Source organism: Lachancea thermotolerans, assembly GCF_000142805.1.
Source record: "Lachancea thermotolerans CBS 6340 chromosome F complete sequence".
NCBI lineage: Eukaryota > Fungi > Ascomycota > Saccharomycetes > Saccharomycetales > Saccharomycetaceae > Lachancea > Lachancea thermotolerans.
In genome coordinates, this window is record NC_013082.1 from 786956 (window position 1) to 806556 (window position 19601).

Sequence of the window (19601 nt, forward strand, 5' to 3'; positions counted from 1 at the left end):
TTCAAAGTGTGCCATTTCGAAGTTCAATTGGCCCTCGGACGGGCACTGAACATCCTACTCGTATAATAGTTGAAAAGCCCAGCTGCAAAAACTGCTGTACAAGGCTTCAGCACAATCCGGAAGAATCTACAGTTTGAGGCATTGGCTTTCTAGACACGCGCCAGTACACGAAGCAACTTGACTAACCTGCGTCCCCCGGAACTTCATTTATACTGAAATACGATCGCTTGGGGAGGGCAGAAATGTTGTAGTGTGAACGAAAAAGAGCTCAACGACGCCCAAAATTATAGAGGGACTGCTTGGTGCTTAAACTTAACATCTTTTTAAAAGACTCAAAACCGTAATGCATATACTAAACTTGACGGTGTGCAAAACAAGTTGCTTCTATGGCCAAGTTGGTAAGGCGCCACACTAGTAATGTGGAGATCATCAGTTCAAATCTGGTTGGAAGCATTTATTTTTGTTTTTGCTTCCTCGAGGAAAGTTCCCCATTTGCAGCTGGGAGAGCGTTGCCTAGAGTTCCGTATAGTATTTTTGAACACCAATCTCCGAGACGTTGGAATGTTGCAGCTAGCGTTGCAGCCCATAAAAGCCTTTGCTTGGCTAGTTATCGATTAATATCTTAAATTTTAGTACTATATCTATCAGTTTTATTCATACACAATAACATACATATCAACTACAAAAACCCCGGTTATAAAGTTGAGCGTTGGCAAGGCTCGCGACACTTACTGGACGTCGCTCCAGGCCCTGCCCTGAACGGTCTTCAGCTCGTCCTGGTTCATGATCTTACCGGTTGTGAAGTAGCCAGAGTTGATTTTGGCGTCAATCTCAACACGGGAATCTGGTGGGACCAACTCGTCTGGGATTGGGATACGCTCGATGATTGGAATTCCTTGCTCGACAATGGCATCGTGCTTCATGTTGGACATGGACAGCATACGGTCAATCTTGGAGATACCTAGCCACTTCAGGACGTCGGGCATCAACTGCTGGAAGCGCATGTCACGAACTCCCGCGATACACTCGGTGCGGTGGAAATACTCGTCAGCGGTGTCACCACCTCTCTTACGAGCATTGTAGACCAAGTACTTGGTAACTTCGCCCAGAGCGCGACCCTCTTTACGGAAGTAGACCACAACACCAGAACCACCGTTCTGGGCTTGTTTGACGGCTTCCTCGATACCGAATATTAGGTAAGGGCGGCAAGTGCAAATGTCAGAGCCGAAAACATCGGAGCCGTTGCATTCATCGTGGACACGCAGCGCGAGCTTCTTAGAAGGGTCGGAAACGTAGCTTGGGTCGCCGAAGATGTAGACGGTCAGGCCGCCGATAGGTGGCAGGAAGACCTTAATGTCGGGACGAGTGATGAGCTCTGGGTACATACCGTTGGTGTCCTCGAAAAGGGCTTTTCTGAGCTCTTCCTCGGAAATGCCGAAACGCTCTGCCACGCCTGGCAAGTACCAGGTTGGCTCGACGGCGACTTTTGACACGCTGAGGTCACCGTTGGAGTTCAAGACGACCTTGCCGTCGACCTGCAGGCGGCCGTTGATAACAGCATCCTTCATTTCGAACAACTGCATGGTGGCCTTGGTGATGGCGATGGTGGGGCGGATTTCGACGTTCTCTGTGCGGCCTGCCTCGTCGAACAAGTAGGGGGTGAGGTGACCGAAGGGGTCCATAGCGACGATGTCGCGGGGGTTATACCAAGTCTTTTGCTCGGGCATGGAAAACGCAGGCTGAGAGTTGGTGTAGTCTGCGACGTGGTTGGGGTCTAGCTGCTTCGAGCCCACTGCAAGCGCGTGGTACACGCAGTAGGACCCGGAGTGAGCGCCAATACTGTTGTGCTTGGCGAGTCCGTCGCGCAACCGCGACGCAACGATAGGACCACGGGCCTCAGGAGACGCAGCGCCCCACTTGAGAGGAATAGGGTTCGAGTCCTCAGGGTACGTAGTGAGAACGACGCCGTCCACAGGCGACGAACGCGACACAGGCTCGGCTTTGCCTGTTTTAGCAGGGACGTGTGCATCTTGGCACTGGTGTGTTGAAAGAGCCACTGGTGACATTGTTGGAAACGCAAAAAATAAGGGAATAAAACGATTGAAGCACTACTGTTGAAGCGCGATGATGTTTCTGTTCTAAGATTGGGCTTGGATAGGGAGTACTGGCCGCCCCCTCTTATACCTTTCGCAAGCAAGCCCCCCCACCAGGACATCAGAGACAAACCCAAAATATCTCCGAAGGACGTAAAAGGACTTACCTAGCAAAACCCGGGGTTGAGGGGGTTTCCGTGTTTGTGTTCAATTCGTGCTGTCGCCAGAACGTGGATGCTAGATATGCGTAAGATATGCGCCAGATATGATTAAAGTGATACCGGAAGTCCGACGGGGGTAAAACGGCCGTCGGGGAATTGTAATAAGTTAGCGAGTTAGCGAGTTAGTGAGTTAGCACGATATTCGTACGATATGCTACTCGAGACTGGCATGTGATTGATCCGTTTTATGTGATCAGCAAACCACAATGTATCGAGAGGGAGTGCCAAGCAAATAACAAGTCGCTCTCAACTTGTTTTAGCACACAGGTTAGGTTATGCTTCCAAACCAGGCCACTAGGTATGTGACTGAGATTTGAATCCTTTCGGTCGTGGAGAAAATCTATGTGTGGTTATGTAACAACATTATGGTTTTGTGTCACTCGCTCGCGGCCGAGTGCGGCTTTCTGCGTTTGGCTTATGTCTCGTTCGACTTGCTAGCTAAGCGGTCTTTAACATTGAGGTATCTCCAACATGGTATATGGGCGGTGGGCGGCCGGGCTATCATTCCAGGTTAGTCAAGACGCGACGACGACATGTATCGCTTTTGACGCAAAATAGCCGCCGAGCCCTTAGGGTTCCCTACACATCGAGGAAGCCCGTTTAAGCAAGTTTATACTGTGGAGTTTAGAACTGATGTTTGTTTCCTGGCACTGTGAAGCTTCTAAGGACTGGCAGCACTACGTTCGCGGCCTTCGCGGGTGCATATCCGCCCTGCGTCGCTCACAGTTCATTGGTTTGCGGGCAGAGTGCTCAAGCAGCTGGCTAATAGAACGCTCTTTAATGTCCAAAGAGAGCTACTTGGGGGCTACGCTACGCTGGTTTGTGCACCTTTTCCCTCAACGAGGGGCTGATCTACGTTCCCTGGCACGTGATCCTCATGCAGCTTCACGGGCGCTGAGGACGGGTCCAGGCCTGTCGCATACAGGGCTTGAAAGGCCTTTCGCATTGTTGTTTCGCATGGGGCTGAGCGAGAACACCATCATACAGTCGCAAGAAAAGGCGCCGCCTCTACGACGCGCTTCTTCGAACGTTCAAGGCGGCAGCTTTGTGCCACTAGGCATCGCCGGGGCTTAAGCTGCGCTACCGTCGCCGTACTTCAAGACATGCATAATTGTGCTCCTGCAAAGCCGGTGCAGGCCTTGGACCCTATGTCCTTGATCGATGACAGAAGCCTGGCTCCGACTCAGATGTCCGTCCCTCGTGTTTGAGTATTTGTAAAAGTACTCATGTGGTGTTCGTGCTTCCGTATTTTCGAAAAAACAGCCTCCATTGATCGAGGATAGGGGAAAATAATCTAGGAAAATTCATTGTTCACGCGTAAACAGGCCCTAACCGATACAAGAGTTGGCACCTATGACTCAGAACGAAGCTCATTCAGCTTCTTCAGAAACGCCGTCCGCCCCGGCTGGCGAGGACAACGCATCTATTGCGTCGGTCTCGGTCCAGCAGGGTGTATCTCCAACTTCTGACAGTTATGCGAGGTCAGCGAACGGAGGCCACTCTAGGCAGACATCCACTGCCTCAGTAGGACAGCACAACCTGCGGTCGACCGTGGTACTGGTAAAAACTACTTTTGAATCGATTCTGCAACAGAAAGAGATCAAGAAGTTCTCAGACACCCAGAAGTCTCTAGAGAGGAGTGTCAAGAAACTCGATGAAACTATAGCGTCAACAAACAACGATCCTAAATTCCTGGATTCGATCTTGATTTTTGAGCCCCTCAGGCTTTGCTGCCGCACGAAGGCCACGAACATCGTGATCAAAGCTCTGGACTGCCTTTCCAAGCTGTTCTCGTTCCAGGCTCTGGATCATTCCATTATGGTGAATCCCCCTAACTCCATGGCTTCTAATGACCAAAGCAATGCACCTGCGGCCGGAATCACACCTCCTCCTAAGCAGCGGCTAATAGATGCCGCCATAGATACCATCACTGACTGCTTTGAGGGAGAAAGCACCGATTCACGCATCGAGCTCCAGATGCTGCGTGCTTTGGCTAGTTGTATCCTCACTGACAACGCGATCTCCATGTGCCATGGGCAGTCTCTTCTGAAAGCCATCAGACAAATATACAACATCTTCATTTATTCGCTGAGTTCCACAAACCAAGGAATTGCGCAAGCAACGTTGACCCAAGTCGTCAATTCCGTGTATGATAAACTCAATGATGGGCTTTCGACCGCACCTGTTCCTAACAGAAGTACCTCTAAAGTGAGCCTCAAGGGATTACCGTCGGAAGGATCCGAGACACAGAGTCCAGATTCTAGTAAGCCGCTAACTCTTCAAAACTTGGAGAACCTGAACGACGAGCAAGAGCGTATCGTTGACGAGCAACAAGAGGAGATTGAAGACGAAAAGGCCCTATTGGTCAAGGACGCATTTTTAGTATTCAGAGCTATGGCGAAGATTTCGGCGAAGCCTCTTGAGAATGATACAGACATGAGATCTCACGCTGTGAGATCGAAATTACTATCTCTGCACATCATTCATTCCATCATAAAAGACCACATCGATGTGTTTCTATCGCAGGAACTAATACTTCCTGGAAAGGAGAATAGTTCTTTGGTTGACGCCGTGAGACAATACTTGTGTCTATTACTTTCACGTAATGCAGCCTCACCTATATCACCCGTTTTTGAGATTACATTGGAAATAATGTGGTTGTTGATATCAAACTTGAGATCGGAATTCAAGAGAGAGATCCCAGTCTTTTTGACTGAGATTTATTTCCCGATCTCCGAGTTGAAGACATCCACTGCGCACCAGAAAAGGTATTTCCTAAGTGTAATGCAGAGGGTTTGCAATGACCCGCGAACTCTTATTGAGTTTTACTTAAACTACGACTGTGATGCACATTTGCCTAATGTCGTCGAAATCATTGTTGACTATTTGACAAGGATGGCCCTAACGAGAGTAGAGATCACTCCATCTCAGAGGGCATACTATGACGAACAACGTACCAAACCACTGGCAACGTACAATCTTGCCCAGCTTCCCCTTTTATCAATATCAAACTTGTCCTCCTCGAATACCACGGAAAACGCCAATTTTCCTGTGGAGTTCGCCTTGAAAATGACATCTTTAAGCTGTATGGTTGCTGTTTTGAGATCCTTGAGTTCATGGGCACACAAAGCTTTGAATCCTAAAGACTTGAACTCGACGGGCTCTCGCCTAAGGGCAACCTCAGTATCTACCTTTGGAGGGAGAAGGCCACTATCGGCCCGCAGCTCAACGGTGGAGGTCAACGGGGAAGGAGTCACCGCGAACTTGGACTTGGAGCGAGGCGAACAGCAGCAAAATGAAACCTTTGAAGAAGGCGATGACCCCATGCAGTTTGAAAACCTCAAGTTACGCAAAAATGAACTCCAAGACTGCATTAACATATTCAACTACAAGCCCAAGAAGGGGATCAAAGAACTCGTTGAGAAAAAGTTTATACCGGATGACTCTCCTGCTTCAATTGCGAAGTGGTTACTGGAAACCGATGGACTTGATCTTGCTGCCGTAGGGGATTTCTTGGGAGAAGGCGATGATAGAAATATCGCAATCATGCATGCCTTTGTGGACGAGTTCAACTTTAGCAAGATGTCCTTAGTCGAAGCCCTCAGAATCTTTCTTCAAAAGTTTAGACTTCCTGGTGAAGGTCAAAAGATTGATCGTTTTATGCTGAAATTTGCTGAAAGATATGTTGACCAGAATGTTGGCCAGTTTGCTAAAGCAGACACAGCCTATGTGCTATCTTATTCCATCATTCTACTGAACACAGACTTGCACTCATCTCAAATCAAAAACAAAATGACGCTCCAGGAGTTTATTGAGAACAATGCTGGAATTGATAACGGTAACGATCTGCCCGAAGAATACCTAGTTCAAGTTTTTAATGAAATCGCTGAAGATGAAATTAAACTGCAGTCAGAGCAACATCAGGCAATGCTGACGGGTGATGTCAATCCCGTGCAGCAACAACAATCAGCATTCAACTTTTTCAGCAGTCGTGACCTTAATAGAGAGGCATATATGCAGGTATCCAAAGAAATATCCTCCAAGACTGAACTTGTTTTCAAAAATTTGACGAAGCATAGAGGCAAGGAAAACAACACTTACTACGCTGCTTCCCATATCGAACATGTTAAGTCTGTTTTTGATACGCTGTGGATGTCATTCCTAGCTGCCCTCACACCTCCTTTTAAGGAGTATGATGATTCTGTAACCACAGATATGTGCCTTGAGGGCATAAGAATATCAATCAAAATTTCTGCCACCTTTGGTAATGACTACGCTAGGACTTCTTTTGTTGGCGCGCTAGTTCAATTTGCAAACTTGCAAAACGTTCAGGAAATCAAGGCCAAAAATATAAATGCGACTATTGTGCTCCTTGAGCTTGCACTAACCGAGGGTAACTTTTTAAAAGAGTCTTGGAAAGATGTTTTGCTGGTTGTGTCCCAAGTCGAGAGGTTACAATTAATCTCAAAAGGTGTAGACGGTCAAACTTTGCCTGATGTTTCGCAAGCCAGATTGGCAAACAGCAGAAGTTCATTCGACTCCACCAGATCAGCGTCAATGGGCTTTTTTGAGCGGTGGACAAAAAAATCGACGCCTATCGAACTCGCTCAAGAAAAACACCATAATCAGATTCTGACACCTGAAATTTCAAAGTATATTTCTTCGAGTCATCTCGTGGTACTGATTGATCGCATCTTCACTAACAGTTCCAATTTGACGGGCGCTGCTATCGTGGAATTTATCAAGGCCTTGACGGAGGTATCATTCGAAGAAATTGAATCGTCCCAAAATGCTGCTAGCCCCAGAATGTTTTCGATTCAAAAAATGGTTGATGTTTGTTATTACAACATGGACCGTATCAGACTTGAATGGACACCCATTTGGGCTGTAATGGGCGAAGCTTTCAATAGAATTGGTACAAACCCTAACCTGGCAGTTGTGTTTTTCGCGATTGATTCTCTCCGTCAGCTATCAATGAGATTTTTGGACATTGAGGAACTTTCCGGTTTTGAGTTCCAACACGATTTCCTGAAGCCCTTCGAGTATATCACGTACAATACTACAGACACAGAGGTTCAGGAAATGTGTGTTGAGTGTTTCAAGAACTTTATATTAACCAAGTCGTCCAAAATCAAGTCCGGTTGGAAACCAATTTTGGAGTCCCTCCAATACGCTGCGAAATCTCCAAAAGAAACGATTGTGGTTAAAACCTACCAATTGGTTGCTGACGACATTGTTAGAAACAACTTTGAGAGCGTTTTTTCTCAGGACAACTCTTTCAATGATTTGGTGGCAATTCTCAAGGAGATTACCAAAAATCAAAAGTTCCAAAAGCTGGCTCTACACGCGCTTGAAGTTTTGAAAAAGATCACTCAAAAAGTTGCGGATGTGTGCTTCAAAAAGGATGCAGCCGCCTTGCTTCATGGGAAGGACTTATTTCATGATGTGTGGTTCCCCGTTTTGTTCTGCTTTAATGATACTATCATGACAGCAGAAGACTTGGAAGTTAGATCTAGAGCCCTCAACTATATGTTCGATGCATTAGTTGCTTACGGCGGCGAATTTGACGACAGCTTCTGGACCAGTATTTGCACCAAGCTTTTGTTTCCAATTTTCGGAGTTCTTTCTAAACATTGGGAAGTTAATCAGTTCAACAGCCATGATGACCTTTCAGTTTGGCTTTCTACAACTTTGATCCAGGCTCTTAGAAATATGGTGGCACTATTCACCCACTATTTCAGTTGTCTCAACAAAATGCTGGACGGATTCCTAGGACTGCTCGTATCGTGCATATGCCAGGAAAATGATACAATTGCTCGGATTGGGAGGTCATGCTTACAGCACTTGATCCTTCAAAACATTAGTAAGTTCGATGATACTCACTGGAGTCAAATTACAGCTGCCTTCAGTAGGTTGTTCGAACTAACGACTGCACATGAACTCTTTGACATGGATCCTTTGCACCAAGGTAGAAGGCAATCCGAATCTGCTGCTAAATCTGAGAATGCAGCTACTGTCGAGGAGGAAGTTGAGAGGGCTCATCAGGAGGAGGAAGGAGAAGATGTTGGAAATGTGGACACTGAGGCCGAAAAGCCCTCGAAAAGGCTTGTCAAAACCAAAAGCAGCGAGGATTTGAGGCGCAGGCTTTCGGCCAAAAACGCTATAGTAGTTAAATGCGTTCTGCAATTGCTGATGATAGAATCTCTAAGCGAGCTCTTTGAGGATGATGGTTTCTCGAACCATATTCCATACAAGGAATCAATCAAACTTACAAATCTGCTACAAAACACGTATGAGTTCGCTAGGGACTTCAACGATGACTTCGAGCTGAGAACTCGTTTGCTCAACGCACGTCTCGTTGATAAGATTCCCAACTTGACAAAGCAGGAGACAAGCGCTTCAGCTGTACTCATCAACATCATGTTTAAACTCTTTTTGAACAGCGAGAAAGAATCCAAAGATGAGAAAAAAAAGCTTTCTGAAAGACTGATTTCGATATCTGTTCGCGTTGTCCAAAAGTACGTGTCCCTCGATGACAGGTCGACTGAGCGCGATATCAACGCTTGGCGCCCTGTTGTAGTTGAAATTCTGCAAGGGTATTACGAGTTTGACGACAGCGACTTCAAGGAAAATTGCCCAGTTATGTATGAATTGGCCATGCAAATCCTAGACAAGAGCGTTCCAACTGACCTCAGACTCGCAATCAAGGATTTCCTGACTAGGGTGGGCGAATTGTATTTATAGAGTCCACGCAGTGCTCGGGTATATGTACATTATAGAACAAAATATTTGTCGGGTTAGCTTTTTGATATTTTCTTTGTTAAGTCGTCTTTAAGTGGGCCTTAATTACCTTGAATTAGGGCCACATTCAAAGTCGCGTACCGAAGTATCATGGAAAAGCTCTGGAACGGAAAAAATCAAGATAACGCTTGTCCAAAAAGTCGACCAACTTCCACATTACTGCTTACAATTAAAGATCTAAGACGTTATATACCAATTAATGATTGTATCAATATCGTCAGCTCGTTTTTAGATTAAACGTAGCCCGCAAAAAGCGTCTTCCATTCCGAAAAACATGCAGGTTTTGCCCACTAAAAACCAACGTCGAACCCAGTTTACCGAAAGACTACATATGACTGTATCTTCTTCACTCACTATTTCCACAGCCAGAACTTCCATGCTTTTCAACGTCAGGTGAAATATTTTTTCATGGCCGATGACTATGATTCATATAACTCTCTCATAAAGTTCAACACATCAAGGTTTCAAGACAATCAGAAGTATCATGTCTTCATTTGGTCGTTTCTTCACTGTCACCACCTATGGTGAGTCGCATTGTAAATCCGTTGGCTGCATCGTCGATGGTGTTCCTCCAGGTATGTCTCTTACTGAAGATGATATTCAACCACAGATGAGCAGAAGAAGACCAGGACAGTCGAAGTTATCGACACCAAGAAACGAAAAGGACAGAGTTATGATTCAGTCTGGTACCGAGTTCGGCAAGACTCTGGGAACTCCAATTGGAATGATTGTCATGAACGAGGACCAGAGACCACATGATTACAACGAGATGGACTTGTACCCAAGGCCTTCTCACGCGGACTTCACTTATTTGGAGAAGTACGGCATCAAAGCCTCTTCTGGTGGTGGCCGTTCTTCAGCTAGAGAAACTATTGGCCGTGTTGCCGCAGGTGCTATTGCAGAGAAGTTTCTAAAGCAGCTGTCTAACGTAGAGATTGTCGCTTTCGTTACTCAGATTGGCGCCATCAAGATGAACAGAGACCCCCTCGACAAAAACTTCCAACACCTTCTGAATACAATCACTAGAGAAAAGGTTGATAGCATGGGACCCGTCAGGTGCCCAGACTCCTCTGTGGCCGAGGACATGGTTCACGAAATTGAAAAATACAGAGGCAACAAAGATTCCATTGGCGGTGTGGTTACTTGCGTCATTAGAAACTTGCCTGTTGGTATTGGTGAGCCTTGCTTCGACAAGCTAGAGGCTATGCTTGCCCACGCAATGCTGTCCATCCCTGCATCCAAGGGTTTCGAAATTGGTTCTGGCTTCGAAGGTGTTGCGATCCCAGGCTCGAAGCACAATGATCCTTTCTACTTTGATGAAGAAACCAAGACCCTACGTACCAAAACCAACAACTCTGGTGGTATCCAAGGTGGTATTTCCAACGGTGAAAACATTTACTTCTCCGTACCGTTCAAGTCCGCGGCCACCATCTCTCAGGAGCAACCTACTGCTGCCTACAACGGCAAAGACGGTGTCTTGGCTGCAAAAGGTAGACACGACCCTTCTGTTACTCCAAGAGCTGTGCCAATTGTGGAGGCCATGGCTGCTTTGGTTCTTGCTGACGCCGTTTTGATCCAAAAGTCTCGTGAATTCGCCAAAGGCATTGTGAACTGAGGCTCCCGCGTTCGCGCCCTTCAATTCCTTTCTACTTTTTCTTTTCCATAACTGTTGAAAACGCTTCGTTACGCCTTTAAATACCTTGGGTGCTCATAAAATGATAAATACATCTATTAAGATATTAATTACATACTGAGACTTTTGGATATTTTGAAAATTACTACCCCCCAACTGTCAAGTCGAGAAAGAATCATCCGGGTCGTTTGAGCTTCTCTTTGAAACTCCATTAAGTTCCGAAGCTCACGGCACCATAAGGTCAATCCATAATTCCGGAACATACCATGGTGAGGCTTTCAATTCCGGGTTCGAAGATGTTTCCAATGAAGTGCCTAGACATGTCCGATCAACAATAAGTGAGCAATTTACAGACTTTGGTGAGACTTTGTTTGGTAAAGCGTGCCCACAAAAAGGTGTTTTACAGTCAAGTGGGTGTTGGTGATGCAAGCAGAGGAAGGGCTTTGTAATTGCCTCAACATAACATCTCGGGCGGCTAGTGTGCTTCCATAAGGTACTGATTAAAAGGCGCTGTCGAGGCACCAGAGATAAGCCGCGCAGCAATTGCGTCACATTAATGTGGAAATCGAAATTTTAAAGCTAACCGAAAGAACTGCGGGACAACAAATGCCTGAAGAGATGAGTTTGCTGTTTTAAGATTTTACCGGTCTTCATAGGAACCCGTGCCTGAAATTTCACCCCATGCGACCTCTTTAAACTCCAATATAACTTTCCAGCTCGGCGCTTTTGAGCGCTGTCGCCTTACTTAACTGCCGAGTGCTTTTTCAGTTGCAAGGTCCATCACATCCGTCAGGAATATTCGGTACTCATAGGGAGCCACTTGGGCTATTCAAGACTTGCAAACCAATGCCTCATCTGATTTACGGTTCAGAACGAAACTCCAGACGAGTAACTCGAAGCCGCGCGTTGCACCCGCAACCCGGATTAGGGCAAACAACTACCACACTATAACGACAACAAACCAGCAGTCACCGCATCTTCTCACCATCACTTAGATAAAAGACCATCAATTCAGATCCTCCCCCTAGCGGCTCATTCTAGAGGCAGCTAGATGGGTTCTTTAGCTCGAAAGCTTGTAAAAAACCAGCCCTTGAATGTTATCCACGCATTGTGATCGAAATGGCCACCAGATACCAATTAGAGCTTGAAATGAGCAACTACAGAGTAAGTATCCAAGACGAACACTGAAAGAGACAACGTTGACCAAGCAATCTCCGCTGACACACTTCTATAAATAAACATTGACCTCGTGAAAGAGGCACTACTATTTGTTGAGCTGAGATTCGCAAGGGTGCGCGACATCAAAGCTGCAGGAACCTACCCGGAAGAATCAAAACGCCTGCTTTAAACGCACCGGTCGCTTTCGCACGCTGTGCAGTTTACAGTTACCACTCCAACGCTTGCAAGATTTTTGTTAACAAGCCCCCAAAACTTGTCAGATATTGCTTGAAGAGCAAGCAAAATATCCCCAGAGCCTCCAATATGAACATAAAACCTCAAACCAATGCTCAAATGCGGGAGGTCGCGTTTTAGCGAGCACGACAGCGACGACTAACACCTCGCCTCACCCTTTCGTACACAATGCTACTCACCTGAAAAGTGATGGCTTTCAAAACATTTGAAGCGCTTGCTGTAATTTTCATGCTGGTGATCTATAGATAATTGCACACTCTCCATCTGCATTTGCTGCAATTCGCACGCTTTCTCAAGTGGTTGATCCTTCCCTACCGCCGTGACATTCTTTTCCTGGATACACTACGTTGCATGCTTGACCTAAATTTCTGGCTTCATTAGTTTGCATTCTCCGGTTACAATATCGAATTGTTGATACATCTCTCTTAATTTTTCGCGATAATGCCGCCAGCCTTGCCGCAACCGCCTTTCAAAGTTAAAGCTCACTATTCTTGGTCGGGAGAAACTAAGAATGATCTAGGGTTCTTAGAGAACGACGTTATCCAGGTTACTAAAATTAAGGGAAACTGGTTTTATGGCACTCTGCTGAGAAATTCTAAAAAATACGGCTATTTCCCTACCAACTTCGTTACGATTATTCAAGAAAAGTACAATGACTTCAAGCAGGATGGCGAGTCCTCAGAACCCAGAACGCCGGGGGCGCCACAGGAGCCTATTGGGATCCCACCGATCCCACAACGGGGGCCCAGGACCAATTCCTCGAATTTTAAGGGCAGCCGTGACAGACACAGGAGCGAGGCGAAGGCCGCAAAAGCAGCGCTCAGCGAACAGCTTCGCTCCCCTTATGAGCAAGCAAGCCGTAAGCAGTCTAGATATCAAAGAATGCCATACGCACATTCGCTAGAAAGACTACCGCAATCATACTCTGCGTCCAATGTAAGTGCAAAGCATTATAGCACCCCAGATTTCGAGAGCGTTCGCGCTAAGCCGAGAAATTCTTACAGTGGCCCCTCCAAGCAAGAAGACTCTGCGGGCTACCACTCGAGGAGAATGGAGGGCCTTCCACCGTTGCCACCGATCCCACAGCTTAAAGAGAGATTGAAGTCTAAGTCTACCGTGCCAAAATCTTTCTCTTCCAATGACCTGCCAAATGTTCTTCCTAACGCTGACCTTGACACGAGAGTGTCCCAACAAAGGTTGAGCATGGACTTTTACGACGGGTGCAGCTCACCAATGTCGCCGTCTGATGAAAGCTCGACTGTTTTTTCTCAGGCGCGGTATCTGGAGGATTCGGTCGCAAGCAGCGAAGACAGCTTCGCTTTGATGAGCGATTTCAGCGCCACTAGTGCGGGCAGCTTCGCGAGACACAGGTATGCAAAGTCTTTCAACGACTCTATGCAAAGGTCGCAACTTGCCGTCGAAGAAGGCCCCGCGCATTCGCGAAACAGTCCTGGAAGCTCCACGAAGTTTAACGGCATATTCAGAAAGTTGCGTTCCAGGACTGGCGACACGTCTCCGACCTCTCCAACGGGTTCATATCCCAAACTCCCAGACCTCTCATCTTTGCAACTCAACTCCTCAAATGGCGAGGCTCATGGGTGGGTTGAGGCAAAGGCTCATCTACATAGAGCGCAGACTTTGACATCAAAAGAGCGCCACGAGAGGCAGATGCTTGCTTTAGAAGAGAACCGCGACCTTGTGCTGCATCCCCACGAGTACATCCTTGATGAAATCAATACCAATGAGGTGAGGCACGGTAGGCAACCTGGGCTTGTTGATATTGAACTAAACTGCATTGACAAAGAGTTTATAGCAGCACTCGCCAAGAAAAAAGCAAAAAAGGGGGGATCTTCATCAGTCGAGACTTTTGCTCGTCAGATTATCAACTCTGCATTCAAGACTCAAGTTGAGAAGCTGTTTGCAATATTCATCTTTTGCACCGAGACGTTTGCTCTAATTGACGACCATGGGCAAACAGACTTCGGAAAACAACCTTCTCACTTAAGCAAAACTCTGCATAAAAACTACTGCACGCCTTACGAACTGACATGGATCTTCAAACGCATGGCCAACGCGCTGGGGATTGTTTGCGAAATTGTTATAGGCTTCCTAAAAACGCCCGGCGCTGACAACATGGATTTTAAATACAACCACTGCTGGCTTCGCGTGTTGACAAACGAGGAATGGCGTATGGTTGACGTGATTCTCGGAAACATGACCAATCCTATTCATGAATACATTAATAACATAACACCAGAACATGCAGAAGCATTTTACTTCCTCACACAACCACTGCATCTAATTTACACCCATGTTCCTCGTTTGTATCAAGAGCAACACATCATTCCAGTGATTGATCAAAACATAGCATTGAGTCTACCTGTCGTGTTCCCATCTTTCATATACAACGAGCTCACGCTCTTCAAATTTAGCAATGGACTAGCTAAAATGCATGACAATCAAATATACGAATGCACGTTAGCGATTCCAAATGACGTTGAGCTGTTTTGTTCCGTGGTCCCAGAAGACTCAAAAAACCAGCATTATGAGAATATGGACCTGTCGCTTGTTCAGATAAAGCATCGCAAAAAGGATCGGCTGGCCGTGATAAAAGCCGTATTACCTGTAGGTGTTTCTCGGGGGGATTTACACATACATTCTGGAATCAAAGGCACCCAAACTACCCTAGCTAATATACACCCTCTTTCGATGATAATACCGCTGGAACACTCAGGTTCCGCTAAAGAGTACGAATTCGTCACTAGAATCCCGTCAAAGTCTGTCCAGAGAATTGACATGTACATCAAAGAACCACAAAATAAGTATCTCTTTGCGACACATGAGTACAATTTTCAAGTTATTCAAAACCCATGCGACGGCATAATTTATGGTTCTGCGGGGTTCAGTAAATCTATCAAACAGCCCCTAGCTCTTCAATCTCCGTCTGGAAAATTACGTCCAATGCGCAAAAGCGATCCTAACTTTGAGTTCGGCACTTGGGAAATCACAATTGCTTCTAAGGAAATGGAAATAGGTATATGGACAGGACTTGTTACTTCAGACGCGGGGGCTGGCTGGTGCCCTTTTGCCGAGTGGAAATGCGTATAAATTTGTTAGGTTAACCAAAATCCTAAAACCCAAAAATAAACAGTCAGGCTGATGCCTTTAAGTTGGCGCAGGCCTTCCTCATCGCGTATTTAAGTTGGATCTACTCGAATTCTATATCTTAATTGTAGTTGAAAATGAGAAGTCCAAAAAAATTTCAAAGTATCTAGTGTTAAATATTGTCAACAAAGCGGAGGAGTTCGTAGATAGCTGCGGAATCGAACAATTCAAGTTCGCCATGGAGGTTGATACCATCGACAGTTATGAAGCACTGGTGAAATTTGCGAATGTTCTTAAGGACTTTAGAGTCGGTGTACTTAATGATCCAGGATCCAGGGATGCCTTTGATGTTGTGAAGGATTTCAGGTCCATTGCGGGGGAAGGAGCACTAGATATAGCGAGGACTGACTCTTCTGAGAGGGGCGGTGTATTTGAGAACTGGGAGTTGGAGGCTAAGCTTTGGCATCTGATTGAGTTGCTAGTGAATTTTAGAACGGCAGATTTAAACATTGACGAAGACATTGAGCAGCTCGAAGACGATTCGCTGGGGTTTACAAAGTCCTTATTGAAGAAGGACAGATCTCTATACGAAATCTGGCTTATCATGCTTTGGATTCAATCTAATATTTCCGTCCCAGCTAGGCCAGATGGCATTGCAGGGTCAAAGTGGTCACATTCTTTTATGTCCGGTGAGCTAAAGAGCTGCGACTTGGACTACCCTCTAAGAGAATCCGATTGCAAGATAGATAATCGTGACAAACAATCAGACCACGCCTTTTACAAATACATTTACGAACTACTTTTAGCTGGAAGATATGATGACGCTAGAAAAGAGTGCGAACTCTCGGACAACACGACCCTCGCCCTGATTTTATGCGGCCTCGATAACTACGTTGGATTTAGTGTTGGTGAACCAGCCAATGACGATCTACAACCACAGGAGAATATTAAGGGGAAGGCGCTATGGCGGAGAGCTGTCCATTCCTTGTCGCTTCAGCAAGAACTGGATGAGTATGAAAGGGCAATATACTCATACCTGGCTGGTGACGTTTTCGAGGGGATCGACACAAACTGGGACATTGATCTTCTATTATACCTCAACCAAGCATTACAGATTTCGCTTGAAAATCACCTGTTAGAGGACAAGCTGGTCGATAGCAAAGAGATCATCCTTCCCATGGCATCTGATCCTGTCCCCCTACAATCAGTACTGGACATTATAGCACGCAAGCATGTAGCTGAGGGTGAGCATCCTATAAGAGTTTTAATGGGCGCTGTGATATTGGACAAAATACCTACAGTTGTGAAATCTTCTACAGCGATGCTATTGGACGTTGTCAAAGGTAAAGACGCTAGCAATGACATGGTAGAGGAACCTTATCTTCTAAGAGTGGTCACACATCTTGTTATATTAATGGACTTCATTTGCCCAGGCTTGATTAATGAGCAAGATAAGTCAAAATTGATTACTGCTTACGTGACTATCTTGTCGCTCTACCAGCTTTACAACGAAATCCCCGTCTACATTAGCTTTCTAGATGACTCAGAAGCATTGGAAGCTTACTCGTTCTTCCTATCGAATCTGACGAATGCTGCGGCTCGCAAGAAACAACTCGACCTTTGCAATATTTTGAAAATACCAACAGCCAATATCTTAAGGAGAACCACACAAAGAGTGTTTGATGATACAGAAGGCTCATACAACCCAACGGCCGGTATAATTGTCGATAATACGGTTGACGAAATTGACAAACGCGTGGTTGCGAGTGTTGAGTGGCTAACGGAAGGAAAACTTTATGTCGACGCCATCAATGCTATAATCGTACTGTCGAGGCGGTTTTTGATAAATGGCAAAATAAGGTCTTTGAGTTACCTTTACGAAACTCATGACATTGACAATGTCATCAAGAACTTTGAAATGGATACCATAAGCGACCCTAACAGCTGCAAAGCTGCCGTGGATGAAATAAAGCAATACAAAGAACTAATAGACATTCACGAGCAGTTCGAGCAGTGGGATGCTCTGCTAGTAAATTCACAGTCAGAGTCAAACTTGCCGCACCTTCTGAAAAAGTTCAAGCAACTCTGCAGCAATGTTTACAGGTTCAGCAAATCCTTCTTGATAGAGCTTTCGGAAAGTCCCGGGATTGCAGGCAGCGATGTGATTTACGAAATCCGTGCCCTTTACACCCCTCACCTCATTGTCAAGTTGCATAACTCGTTGGTGACGGCTTCGAGGGAACTGAAAATAGAAAGCTTCATAAATGAGGCACTTTCCTTAGCAAACCTGGTCGCGAACGAGACTGATCGCATATATCTGCTGTTCCAATCCAGTGGCAGACTGCAGGAGTATCTACAACTTATTGCCAAGACGGCCACTTTTGTCAAAACGCAGTAAGTAAACACTAAATGTAAACAATACATTGTGAATCCATGAATTCCAGTCAGGATTTCCCGTACCGGACTTTACTAAGAAATAACCTCAATACAAAGAAATTAAACTAGATCTTGCATTAAATGACTGGAGTGAGGCTCCGGTGAGAGCCTCACAATTATACATGGATATTTCAGCCTTCGTTTCAATCACTGCGTCACTAGTCGCACTTAGTTCTCCTCCTCAATGAAACCCTTCTGGGAAACGTAGATACCATCCAAGAACTTACGGATATCCTTGTTTCTGACACGGCAGATTTGCTGGATGTCGGCGGCGTTCTGAGAGACGTTCTCGATAGAGTTACCGGACAAAACGATCTCGTCCTTCTGGTTGTTAGAGAAGTCGATGGAGACACCCTCTCTGACTGGGACCATTCTGACCTGCTTGTCACCCAAGAAGTTTCTGATCTCGACAAACTTAGCACCATCCTTCTCAACAACGTTCACGTTGATAGGAAAATGCGCGTAGACATATCTCATCTTGTACTTGAAACCCTTGGTGACACCGGTGACCATGTTGGCGACCAAAGACTTGACAGTTCTCAAAGCAGCAACGTGCTTTCTGTCACCGTTGTGAACGGTAATCTTAACCTGCTTGTTGCTCACCTTGGCGAAAGTGACATCGATGTGCTTCAAGTTCTTGGTCAAAGTACCTCTTGGGCCAGTGACCTTGATGACTCTCGACTTGATGTTGACGGTAACGCCTTCTGGGATATCTAGGGTTTGGTCAGTCTGGATGTACTTCATTGTCGCTCAAGCTCGTCTACAGATAATATCACGTCCCAAACACACAATTGGCTTGTTATCAACTAGTACCACCTATTACCCTCGACCATTGACCCTGCCGCGGTCCCTCAGGTTCCACACACTCCCGCCGCCCTGCCGTTCCACCATCGGGCGCCGATGCGCTTGGAATTTTCCAGTTTGCAAAACTGCGTGGGTTCTTACTCTCAAAAAATATTTATTTTTCAAAGCCGTGAAGGCATCGTGATCAAACCCATACATCAACGAAACAGTCACATAATATAGTCAAAAGTTTCATAAGTAACTGTTTGGATTTTGGCTTGGGGAAAAGGCGATGACAAGCCTAAAAGTGATTCAACCTTGCTAATCAATCATGATCGCTTCTCTATCATGCGCTCAAGCCTAGCAAATATCTTATCACGATGAATTGCAAGCGGATCTTCGGCGTCAGTGGGGAAAAAGTCGTGTTGGGTGAAACCGACGATGTCATGGTCCTCTTCGAGTTCCTCATCGGAAACGCCATCGCGCTCGTCAGTGGAATCGAAATAAGTGTCCGCAGCCTGTAAAACGTTAGGGGCTCCCGCGAATTTCTGGTAAAGGAGATCAGTTTCCTCATCGCCCAGCATTGCAACATGGCTAGGCGCAGATTCAGCTCCCGTTCCTTCGCTAGCGTCGCTTTCTGCATACTGCCGACTTGCCGTTGCGACAACTCCGTCATCGCTTCCAAAGAGTACGGAGCGGTCGTCATCCTCGTCTTCTGGATAGTCGTTTCTGTAGTATGCCTCGTCGTTGGAGTCCTCGTCGTCTGACAGAGCTAGGCTATTTTCGTCATCTTCTTCTTCTGGAATCAAATCGCCACTGTCCTCCACTATCTTGATGTACCCCACTGTGCTCTCATCAAACACAAATTCGTCCTCTGGAACAACCTCACGGTAGTAGATATCGTAAACGTAATCCAAAGACGGAAGCGCCTTGGGGTCTTGCTCAGGCTCGGATCGTCTTCCGCCAGGACGTTTCAACTTCCTCGGCCTTTGCGGAACTTCGCTGTTCGAACCTAAACTTAAGTAGTCGTTCAACATCTCCGAAATCTCCGCGGGCAGCTCCTGCTCCTCACGTTTACGTTTCCGCTGTTCCAGGATGAAGTGGCGGGCTTCTCCA

General features: G+C 46.1%; 7 protein-coding genes and 1 non-coding gene across 8 annotated transcripts; 5 read left to right on the forward strand and 3 right to left on the reverse strand.

The window, feature by feature from the left end:
* Positions 1-380: 380 nt before the first annotated feature.
* KLTH0F09152r lies at positions 381-453 on the forward strand. The gene has a single exon. It is a non-coding gene; the product is annotated as a tRNA-Thr (tRNA).
* A 275-nt stretch (positions 454-728) lies between these two features.
* On the reverse strand, positions 729-2066 carry KLTH0F09174g (KLTH0F09174p; the record flags this gene model as incomplete). The annotated part of the gene is made up of 1 exon (XM_002554556.1): positions 729-2066. One exon carries the CDS (start codon positions 2064-2066, stop codon positions 729-731), a length of 1338 nt encoding a protein of 445 aa, XP_002554602.1.
* A 1601-nt stretch (positions 2067-3667) lies between these two features.
* Positions 3668-9058, forward strand: SEC7 (Arf family guanine nucleotide exchange factor SEC7; the record flags this gene model as incomplete). The annotated part of the gene is made up of 1 exon (XM_002554557.1): positions 3668-9058. One exon carries the CDS (start codon positions 3668-3670, stop codon positions 9056-9058), a length of 5391 nt encoding a protein of 1796 aa, XP_002554603.1.
* A 541-nt stretch (positions 9059-9599) lies between these two features.
* On the forward strand, positions 9600-10730 carry ARO2 (bifunctional chorismate synthase/riboflavin reductase [NAD(P)H] ARO2; the record flags this gene model as incomplete). Its single annotated transcript, XM_002554558.1, has 1 exon — positions 9600-10730. One exon carries the CDS (start codon positions 9600-9602, stop codon positions 10728-10730), a length of 1131 nt encoding a protein of 376 aa, XP_002554604.1.
* A 1872-nt stretch (positions 10731-12602) lies between these two features.
* CYK3 (Cyk3p) lies at positions 12603-15269 on the forward strand (the record flags this gene model as incomplete). Its single annotated transcript, XM_002554559.1, has 1 exon — positions 12603-15269. One exon carries the CDS (start codon positions 12603-12605, stop codon positions 15267-15269), a length of 2667 nt encoding a protein of 888 aa, XP_002554605.1.
* A 235-nt stretch (positions 15270-15504) lies between these two features.
* On the forward strand, positions 15505-17664 carry NUP84 (Nup84p; the record flags this gene model as incomplete). The annotated part of the gene is made up of 1 exon (XM_002554560.1): positions 15505-17664. One exon carries the CDS (start codon positions 15505-15507, stop codon positions 17662-17664), a length of 2160 nt encoding a protein of 719 aa, XP_002554606.1.
* Positions 17665-17870: 206 nt separating this feature from the next.
* Positions 17871-18446, reverse strand: RPL9A (60S ribosomal protein uL6; the record flags this gene model as incomplete). Its single annotated transcript, XM_002554561.1, has 1 exon — positions 17871-18446. The coding sequence occupies one exon, from the start codon at positions 18444-18446 to the stop codon at positions 17871-17873; it is 576 nt and encodes a 191-aa protein (XP_002554607.1).
* A 368-nt stretch (positions 18447-18814) lies between these two features.
* Positions 18815-19522, reverse strand: IWR1 (Iwr1p; the record flags this gene model as incomplete). Its single annotated transcript, XM_002554562.1, has 1 exon — positions 18815-19522. The coding sequence occupies one exon, from the start codon at positions 19520-19522 to the stop codon at positions 18815-18817; it is 708 nt and encodes a 235-aa protein (XP_002554608.1).
* Positions 19523-19601: the final 79 nt, after the last annotated feature.